Genomic DNA, 10,630 nt, shown 5'->3' on the forward strand with positions numbered 1-10,630 from the left:
GCAGGTATTGCACTTATATAATCATCCAAAAGCAGGGACTACACCCAGCTCAGTTCAATGAATGCTTTCCAGCTGCTCATGAACCAACGGTAGAGAAACTCCAGCTGGATCCTGAGCCCAGGAGCCCAGGACCACACCGTCGACCCTGGTCAAAAAGCCTGACCAGTGGAGATTGTTAGCCAGTCTGCCCTTCCTTCAAAGTGGAACAGGTATGCACCAACTTCTCTTACTGAGTAGTTTGGCTAAACCCTTCACTCAAAGACACACTGGTTTAAAATAAAACATTAAACAAGTTTATTAACTATAGAAAACTAGATGTTCAGTGATTATCAGTGGCAAGTGTAAAGAGATTAAAAGATGTTACCAAATGAAACAAACATAAGATCACAGTTTAAGTCAGGGTATGTCTATAGAGATGGTGGCAAAGTTACTACAGTCAGATCGACTTTTCTGGATTGATTGAGCGGTCAGCAACGACCTGCTCAATTGATCCCGAAATCGACCTAGTTAAACCACTTCCTGAAGTGGTGTAGTGCTGCGTTGATGGGAATGCAGTTTGCATCGACGCAGTGCAGTGAAGACACCGTGCAGAAGGGAGTTACGCAAGCTACTCTGCATAGTTTGCGTAACTCCCGTCGAATGCTGCCGAATCACCAGGTAAGTGTAGACCAGGGTGTATAAACACTAACAAACTCAGGCCTTGTCTACACTAGCACTTATGCCAGCAAAACCTTTGTAGCTCAGGGGTGTGAAAAAAACACCCCAAGCGACACAAGTTTTGCCGTCATAAGCACTAGAGGGGACAGTGCTTGTTTGGCGGGAGATGCTTTCCTGACGACATAGCTGCCACCACTGGTTGAGGTGGTTTCCTTATGTTGGCAGGAGAGCTCTACTTGTTGACATAATGCAGCCACACAAGCTCTCTTTTAGGTGTAGTCTAGCCCATAGCAATGTCTCACACTTCTTAGCCGGTACAAGCTGTTTCTTAAAGGTAGGTTGGGCAACCTTCTTTGCCTGGGATTCCCATCCTCCCTTGTAAAGTCCTTTTGTTTTCCAGACGACCCGTCAGGTGTTGAGTGGAATGGGAGTGGAGCCCAGCCATGCCTCACGTCCCCTTTTATAGTCCATTGCAGCTTGCTAGCACAGTCTATGCATGTGAGGCAGTGGCTGCTTCCCATTGCTCAAGCAACCCCATTGCGAACATGTGTCCTATGGCAAAGCCTTGCTGTAAGCAATCCCCGGTAGTGGAATCTTTCCTGGATGGGTCTTTACCAGGTCTGGTCACTTCACTGTTGTACCTGAAAAGCCGGGATAGGTGGTTCCCATCTCACGCCATGTTCTAATAGCATTTACAACACTATTTTATAACTTCCCATACTATAGCAGCAGGTACAATCCAACAGGCTATGAATGTTTAGCAGATCAAGACTTTTAAAATAATACCACACAAGGCGTACTTTGTACAGAACATATTAAAATCACATGACATTGGTCAGTCATATGGAGTTTCTGAGGTGGTGTTTTCAGACGCAGAGTATCACACATATTAGTTGTAGGAGAGTAAAAGGTTAAAAGCTGGACAAGTAGTCAGGACTAAATTACAGGGAACAGGGTCAAGGGAAGGGCAAACCTTGTTTTGATTAATTGGTGTAAATTTTAGCTAGAATCTGTTATCTCTTTTCTTCTCCTCCTTTTCTGGCCATCTGTGCAGGGGAGAAGTCTATTGATATTTCTGGACAAGGCCTTTTGGTGGGAAAAAGTGTTATCTTCTTTCTCCCCATGGCATGCCTTTATTTCAAAGAATGTTAGTGTAAAATTTATAGGTTTTAAGGTGATGTGCCTGACCTCTGTATGGTAATTCTGTAAACAACAAACAGGGGCAGGTATAATTATATTCACTATGTAGTTGTTAATGTTCATTTTATAGGTGTCAAGGTAACCAAGTAAGGGTCTATGGGGAGTTGCTGGAAATGTATACCTTTACATACTGCTATGGATAAAAGAATTGTAAAGTAATTCCCTCGTTGCTCTCTCCCAGCATGGAGGTGGAACGAGCAGGCAATAAAGGTTCCATCTCCTCAATCCACCCCTGGGACAACCTGTTTGATTATTTCTAACATTAATAGCTACTTTTCAATAGAAGTAATGTATTATTGATTACTTTCGGAATACTTTGAATGGATTATTCTGCAGGAAAAACCCTCCAAATAGATCTATAATTCAAGGACACCTTAAGTATTTATTCCACTCAGGCTCATAACTTTAACATCTATTCTGCTTCAGATTTACAGGAATTGATTTTCTTCATACAAAATACATTTTTTCTAATATATTGTGATGGCTAGAGTCAACAGATGGCACCATTACTCATTGTCTTACAAGATCTTTTTCTTAACATGTGAGCAACTGTTCAGCCTTTGAAGAAATGCTCTATTGTTGTTAGTTTGATGATGCCATTCTTTTGGAAGGAGCTGTTGCAAGTTGCAAATAGGAAGAGGGTTTGCTCTCTGCTTCAATCTCTCTAACTAGAGGCAATTCTTGAGGTGGAGTTACTGGAGTGTGGGCTGAGATTTCTAACAGAGGGGGATTGCCTGTGTGTCATTTGTGACCACCTCTGTTCCAGGACTGGCGTATAGAGCGTAAACAAACAAATTGCAGAAGAAAATATTCATAGTTTCTCCTTCAGTGATAAGCCAACCTGCATGGCCTGAACATCAGATAGATAGATAGACAGACAGATAGATATGACAGTGTATACTAATGGTACCTAAGGATGATCTCATTGAAGTTGACAGGAGCTGCATGTGCTCAGTGCTTCGGACATATCAGGCCCAAGGTGTTGGAAGCTGAGTGCGCAATAATTGATCCAGCTTAAAGCTGGGAAATGTGTTGGTCATACTGACACTGGGTACTTTTAAAGTGAATTTTCCCTTGCTCCCCTCAACCCCTGACCAACTTTTCTTTTCCTGTTTTGCAGTTTTGGGGAGCTTGGGGGCACATTCCTTTCATTAAAAACTGAATTTTTGTGCCACAAAATTTTCAGTAAAATCTACATTTGAAGAAAAAAATTTTTCCAAACCTTCCCGGATCATTTTTGACCAGATCTACCAAAAATAAGCATAGATATTAATGTAATTACCATTCTTTTATTTTAATTTCAAATCAAATTTGCAATAAAAATATTTTAAGATGGCGGCGCTAATCGAAGTAGTGAAAATTCACTTCAGTTTTTTTTGCCTGTTTAAGATACATAGAACAGTTTTGGCATATGCTTTTTCTGCCAACATAGTCTCAGAAGTCACTTAACTGTTGCCTCCTTTTTATTAAAAGCTTTAACAGAAGCCACCCGAGGCACCAGAATATTAAAAACCATGTGAAAATTCCTGTGAATCTTTGTCGAAAGAAAACAACCAGCTCTCATTTTGTCTTAAATTTTGACTATGATCAAATAAAGATTTTAAAATGTTTTTAACTTGGAGAAATTCCTCTTTCCTCTCCCCTCTCTCACATTCTAATTTTCCCAATTTTTTGAAATTATGCCTTCCTCTTCCCCCCACTCACACACTTTTTCTTAGTTTTCAGGTCTTGGTTCTTATTCTTTTAAAGGCAGGGAGAAGAAGGATGTAGAAAGTATAATTTTCTCTGACTTTCAAATTTTCTTTTGCTTTTTCATGTTTCAAAGAAAGAGAGAAAAAGATTAAAATAAAAAGATTTTTTCACAATTTACCACTGGGGAAGGGAATTAAAATATATGAGAAAGTAGCTCAAAACGGCTCTTTACAGGGAAGTTAGTAGAAAATAGCTCAGGTGTAAATTTAAAGCGCTATTCTGCTCTGATTGCCCCATTGCACACCAATATGATTTGCACTAGCTACGCTGGGCTTTTCCCCAGGGGCACAAGCCCTTAGTTTGAACTGTCTCAATTCCTGTGAAAATTAGCAATGAGTTGACAGTTCTTCTCAGGGCCTCCTTGACCTCTCTGTTCCTCAGGCTGTAGATGAAAGGGTTGACCATGGGAGTGAGAATGGTGTAGAAGACAGAGAACACTTTGTTAAGGACCCTCAGTGTGTTGGTGTGTGGCAGCACGTACACAATGATCAAGGCCCCATAGAAAAGTGTCACCACGATGAGGTGAGAGGAGCAGGTGGAAAATGCTTTCTGCCTCCCGGTGGTGGATGGAACTCTCAGGATGGTGGGGATGATGCACACATAGGACACCAGGGTTAATAGAAATGGGGGCAGAATGATTATTGAAGCCAGAATGAAAGTCACGGTGTCCACTAGGCTGGTGTCACTGCAGGACAGCTTTTTTACTGGGGTGGTATCACACATAAAATGGTCAACTTCGTTGGGGCCACAAAAAGATAACTGTGATATCAAGGATGTCATTGTGCTACTAGCCAGAAGCCCGCTGATCCAAGAGCCAGCTGCTAGCTGGAGGCAGAACCTGCTGTTCATGAGGGCTGCGTAATGCAGTGGTTTGCATATCGCTAAATACTGGTCGTAAGACATCACAGACAAGAGGTAACAGTCAACACTTACCAGAAAAGCAAAGAAATAATATTGTAAGATGCACATTTTGAATGAGATGGTCCTGTCCCCAGTCAGGAGACTGGCCAGCATCCTGGGCAGGATGGTGGAGGAGTAGCAGGTCTCCAAGCAGGACAAATTCCCCAGGAAGAAGTACATGGGGGTGTGAAGGTGCTGATCAGCCACAACTAGCACAACAATGAGGGTATTCCCAGACACAGACATAATGTAGATCACTAGAAATAGAAGGAAAAGACAGATCTGTAGTTCTGGAAGATTTCCAAATCCGAGGAGGATGACGTCTGCGATGGACGTTTGATTTCCCCATTCTGTGGTCGCCATCGGGTGTATCTATAGGAAAGGAAACAAATTATAGGGCTGTTATCAAGGGTCTCCTATGGACCGCCAAATCAGGAAGAGAAGATGGATGAGGCATTTCTAGAACAAATAACAGAACTATCCAAACCACATTGCTTGGTACTAACACCCTCACATCAATTGGAAAAGTACAGCAAAACACAACATTTCCAATAAGTTCTTGGAATGTATTGGGGACATTTTTTTTCTTCAGAGAGTGGATGAAGTAGCCAGGGGGAAAGCCAGTTTAGATTTGATTCTGAACAACAGGGAGGAATTGGTTGCAGGTGGAAGGCAATTTGGGTGACAGGACACATGAAATGATAGATTTAATGATTCTAAGCAAAGGAAGGAGAGAGAGCTGCAGAAAAATGGTGATGGACATCAAAAAAAGCAGACTTTAGCAAACTCAGAGAACTGGTAGGTAAGGTCCCATGGGAAGAAAATCTACAGGATAAAGGAATTCAGGAAAGCTGGCAATTTCTTGAGGGCACAATATTAAAGGCACAACTGCAAACTATTGTGATAAAAAGGAAAGATAGGAAGAATACAAGAGGCCAACATGGCTCCATCAGGAGCTCTTTAATGACCTGAAAATCAGAAAGGAAGTCTATAAAAAGTGGAAACATGGGCAAATTCCTAAGAAGGAGTACAAAAGAATAGCAGAATCACTTAGGGAGAAAACCAGAAAGGCTATGGTACAAAATGAGTTACACCTAGCAAAGGACATAAAAGGCAATAAGAAGTGGGTTTTTTAAATACCCTCAGAGCAAGACAAAGGAAAGCAATAGGTCTTCCACTTGGTGGGAAAAGCGGAGTGTTTAATGCCTATTTTGCTTCAGTCTTCACTAAAAAGGTTCAAAGTGATGAGATATTGCGCACAATTAACATTAACAACAAAGGAGAAGGAACACAAGCCAAAATAGGGAAAGAACTGTTAAAGCATAAGAAAATTAGATGGAATTTTCAAAACTGGCTTGTGGGTTCGACACTACAAAGCTTACAAAACTTTTTGAAAGGCCCAGCCATCTTCTGGTTCTTGGTACTTTTGTAAACCTCAGTCTCAATTTTTTCCCGGTTTAATTTATATCACATTGGACACATTTTGAATCTACTTTAATGTGATATTCACTTAATGCGTAGATCTCATTGGCGTGGAAAAGCATTGAACAGGATTGGAATGAAAAGGCTTAGAGAATTATTTTGAATAATAAAAATAACCACCGCCACAGTAGCTAGGACAGAAAGGTCTAAGGGGAATAAATCCTTCTATTTCAGGTCATAACCAGACATAGTCAACAAGAAGTTAGGCAGAAATTTTCATTATCAGATTATTAATCCCGAGTTGTGCATTACATGGATTTTATACTTAGGATAACAAAATTCATCAGTTGAGGATATAAAGGAATGAACTACCAAATGGAAATGTTGGAAAACTTCTCCATCTTTAATTTATCTGATAACAACTGAGAACATTGAGATTGCTAATACATGGAGTTATGAAATGACATTTTAATATTCCCAGGCTAGCCTAGTGCTTAGTTACAGTGACCAGTTTCACACATCTTTTTTATGCTCCTTAGATATGCCCATTTTATCAGCCAACATGTGAGTCACACAAGTGATACATAAGTGTCTCATTTCCGGGGTCCGTAATGAGTGAAATACTAGCACTGTTGAAGTGCATGAGCTCTCCCATGCAGTTCAACAGGGCCGAAATTTCACCTGCTATTTTCATAAGGTATTCCTACTTATTTCTGCTATTTAATTTTGAAATTAGAGGCATGGATGATGATGGTTACCTGAAATGCGGGTATATTTCAAGCTTGGAATGCTGGTCTCTCTTTTCTCTGGGATTCAGGTTCCACTCTCTCCATCACCTCTCAAATTTAAAGACTCACTAAAGAGCAATGCAGGTGCTAGAACCACAATCTGTCCTCAAACATGTTCCTTCTCTGCTATTTCTGAATTGCAGATGCCTCCTTATGTGTATATCATTCACTAAAGAAGCTGGGGTCTCTCCTGATACTGCTGAACGGCATTTGGAACAACTGAGTCAGGAGAGTTCCTGGGTTTTCCCTACGGACAAAACAAATAAGGATCCTGAAGCAATCAGCCTCCCACTCTCAAAGGACGTCCCTCTTCTGATACCTGATCTATTGGGTCATTGCTCAGCGTGATGCGTGTAAAGTCTGGTTCGTCCCAGCCTGACCTGAGGGGGGATTCTCTGGGGCAACATGCATGAGATCAGAGATGCAGGCAAGGAAGAAAAAAAGGAGAGAGTAGCCATCACGTAAGGAGTCAAAGGGAAAACAGACACGGGGCTGGTCTACTCAACAAAGTGACCTGCACGATGTAAATAAAGAAACCCAAGCCCTGCTGCACACACCACTAGGTTGATGAAAGAATTCTTCCATCTGCCTAAGTACCGCCTCTCGGAGAGATGGATTTATGACAGTGGCAGAAGAATTCCTTCCTTCGCTGTAATGAATGTCCATATGACAGTGGTGCAGCCGTGCCGCTATCATGTTTCATCAGTAACTGTACCCTAAGACAGCCTCACTCAAGACCTAGTGAGAATTCAGGCATAGCTGCCATCTCTCTGCCCTTTTCTCAAATGAACTCACACAGGAAATTGACAACAACCAAAACCACCCTCTCCTACAAGGATCCATGACAACCGAACCTGAGTTTGTGGGCTTGGGCCAGCCGCTGGCTCCTTGTCACCAACAGGGGGCTATGGAGAGCTACAGCCAAGAAGCAATGCAGAGATTAGGCATGGCAGGAAGTACCGCCCTAAGGGACCAGAGTGAGAGACCCCTGAGGCCCTGTGATTGGCCCATGGTCACTATTTAACCCTGGAGGGTGGCACAGGAAGAAGTCTAGGTAACCACATGGACTTGAAGCCTGCTTTGATTCCAGACCTCACCTTGATTTCTGATCTCCGGTCTCCGACTCTGACCCCCGCTCTTGTTCATCGATCCCGGCTCTAGCAACTGCTCATTGACTGCCCCCTCATGGCCATCCTTGACCTGTGGATACAAGCCCAGCCATCACTAGTAGGCCAGGTCACCTCTGCCCTGACCCCTTACAATATCACCCATGGGTGAACACTTATCACCAAGGGATCACTCTATGTCTGACCTCTCAGTCCTCATCCTCAGAGAAAACCTGAGAAACGTTGAGAAAGAACAATGTGGAACAGAACAGATTTGGAAAATATAAAAAGTCATATCAGCTGTTTTTAACACTGGGGAAACACTGGAGCAGAGGGAAGTGATGGTTTGGCTCAAGAAGAAAGACTTACCATTTTGAATTTTCATGACATTACTCGGGACCATCTATTACAAAAGCAAGCTGGCCTGGGTGGCAAGATAGGCCGGGGTGCTCAAGGGGACAGTTTGTGACTACATGGTAGGGCTGTTTTAGTGCTTGAGACGTTCACATTTCGTACTTGGTGGGTGAAATCTAATTCTAGAACATGCAGCCAGTTTGGGGTTTGTGCCCTGGCTGGTAACCATCTGCCTGGAGGCTGGTACCCATGTTCATGAGCCACTCCAGCCAGCTTGGCCTTGGGCTGGCCCAGCATTGTGGGGGGCTGTCTCAGGTCACCCCCAACCAGAAAAATCTCCAAGGGCATTTTGCAGAGGCAGCTGAGGCTGGGCCAGGCTGCAGGGGCTGTGTCAGGTCACCCCGATGGGCAGAGGGCTGGTGTCCAGGGGGTTCTGGTGTCCTCTAACCTCAGCCCAGGAGGTGAGACATGGACAGAACTGAAGTGTGCAGAGGGGATTTGCTATAAACTGGCTCTAGAGCTCCGGGGAAATCAGTGAAGTTGCCCAGTCCAAGGTGGTAAAGCCAGGCAGAAGACTTGAACCCAGCTCTACAGCCCTACTTCCCCTGCCTCCTGCACCAGTGCATGCTGCTGTCTGCAACCAGATGCCAGGGACCTACCAGCGATGTACTGAGTCCTTGGAAAGCTGCTGTCTGACTCACCTTCAGCATCACTGCTTCCTTTGAGGGGGTGCTGGTCCAAGACACGGCTCCTTGCGCTATGCTCATAACCATCATAATATAATGTATCCAGGGAATATTTGGAGAAAGATTTTTAGGTTAAGAATAATAATCCCTAGCTCTTAGAGTGCATTTCATTGGCAGGTCTCAGACTGCACTGCAAAGCAGGTGTCATTAGCCCCATTTTACAGATGGGGAACCTGAAGCAGTGCCAAGGGAAGGGGCTCGTGCAAGGTCACCCAGCAGGCCAGTGCTTGCTCCACGAGGGCACATTGCCTCCTGTTGCCCCACCCTGTTTGTCACTCTAAGAGTGGCAACTTTTTTTCCCCTAATTTAATATTGGGTTTTCTCTCCGGAAGAGGACTCAGTGCAAACTCCGGGGGATGCTGCTGACAGTGGCTGATTTACAGAAGGTCTGACCCTATATTTTCATGTTTGAAATACCTAATGCCTGTCAAAAAGATTTTTTCTCATCTATCTGTTACCCAAACACCTATATTAAAAAACCCAATAACAGACCCAAAGGAACAAATAACACTCTCAGAAACAGGACTGTGACCAGGAATTGAAAATGTCTGTTCACAAGGAAATAAGTGAGATGGTCAAAAACACCTCCAAAAATGTTTGAAATTATTTCCTTTTTTCTACCATAAGGGGAATGTCAATGAACCCACAGCCATGACATCTGAAGCTTCCAGGCAACATCAGGAGTGGAAATGATATCCTCATGCCCTAACTGTGTAAATCTTTGCTTGAACTCAAGAAAATCAGTATCAGCTGTTAGAAGCAGAGAGGCTACAATAAAAAATGGGGAAGGCATAACCCCAACCAGTAGATGGCATCCTAAGGGTGCAAATTAAGGCTAAGTGGGACCACAGGCAAACCCCACATTGGGGCCTGACCCCCGTATTGTGACCCTCCCCCCATGTCATGGCCCCACACTTAAAACGTAGGCCATGCTTACACATTGGGGGACTCTATCTCAGGAAGCAGGGATTCAGAGAATGATTTGGGGGGTCACGGTGGATAATCAGATGAACATGATCACCCCAGTGCGACTCTGTGGCCAAAAGGGCTAATCTGATCCTGAGATGCATAAACAGGGAGATCTCGAGTAGCATTTGAGAGGTTATTTTCTCTCTGTATTTGGCAGTGCTGCCAAATTCTGCTGTCCACCATTCAGGAAGTGTGTGGGTATAGCCACGAGAATGATTGTTCTTCTGCGCCAAGAAATGGGATACCTCAATAAATGAAACAATGACCAGAGCTGTCTTTACAGGTGGTGGGTTTCTGCATCAATGGATGTTTTCCTTGGTTGAAGGGATAATGAAATATCAGGCTGTGATTTGAAAAGGGCTTAAGAGATTTAGGCACTGCCGTCTTGCAATGTTCTGTGCTGCCCACTGAACCTTGCAATCTCATATTCCTATGGTTTTATTATAACCATAATCCTACGGTTTTATTGTATCTTCCATCCTGGGAATTCCTTCCACCACTAGGATGCAAAAGGCATTTTTCACCTGCTCCCCTTGCCTCATTGTGCGTACAGTATTTTGGGGGACCATAATGATGGTCTATATATTACCAAACATCATCGCACTGCAAGAGCTGAACAACGTGTTCTCTGTCTTCAACATGGTCTTGACCCCTGTGGTCAACCCTTTCCTATACAGCCTGAGGAACAAAGAGGCGAAAGAGGCCCTGAGAAAAAGTGTCAGAAAATTTCTGCCTT

The 10,630-nt window shown here is 43.4% G+C and overlaps 1 protein-coding gene across 1 annotated transcript; it reads right to left on the reverse strand.

Moving 5' to 3' along the window:
- Positions 1-3,867: 3,867 nt before the first annotated feature.
- On the reverse strand, positions 3,868-4,872 carry LOC137146158 (olfactory receptor 6B1-like). Its single transcript, XM_067537313.1, has one exon. It carries the CDS (start codon positions 4,870-4,872, stop codon positions 3,868-3,870), a length of 1,005 nt encoding a protein of 334 aa, XP_067393414.1.
- Between the last annotated feature and the right edge of the window lie 5,758 nt (positions 4,873-10,630).

The sequence above is a fragment of the Emydura macquarii genome, unplaced genomic scaffold (genome assembly GCF_026122565.2).
Source record: "Emydura macquarii macquarii isolate MOO-44397 ecotype Brisbane River unplaced genomic scaffold, CSIRO-AGI_Emac_v2 contig_3726, whole genome shotgun sequence".
Taxonomy (NCBI): Eukaryota; Metazoa; Chordata; order Testudines; family Chelidae; genus Emydura; species Emydura macquarii.

Bases quoted from the DNA above. Each gene is read 5' to 3' on its own strand.
- LOC137146158 (XM_067537313.1), bottom strand. From the start codon at position 4,872: ATGGCGACCACAGAATGGGGAAATCAAACGTCCATCGCAGACGTCATC.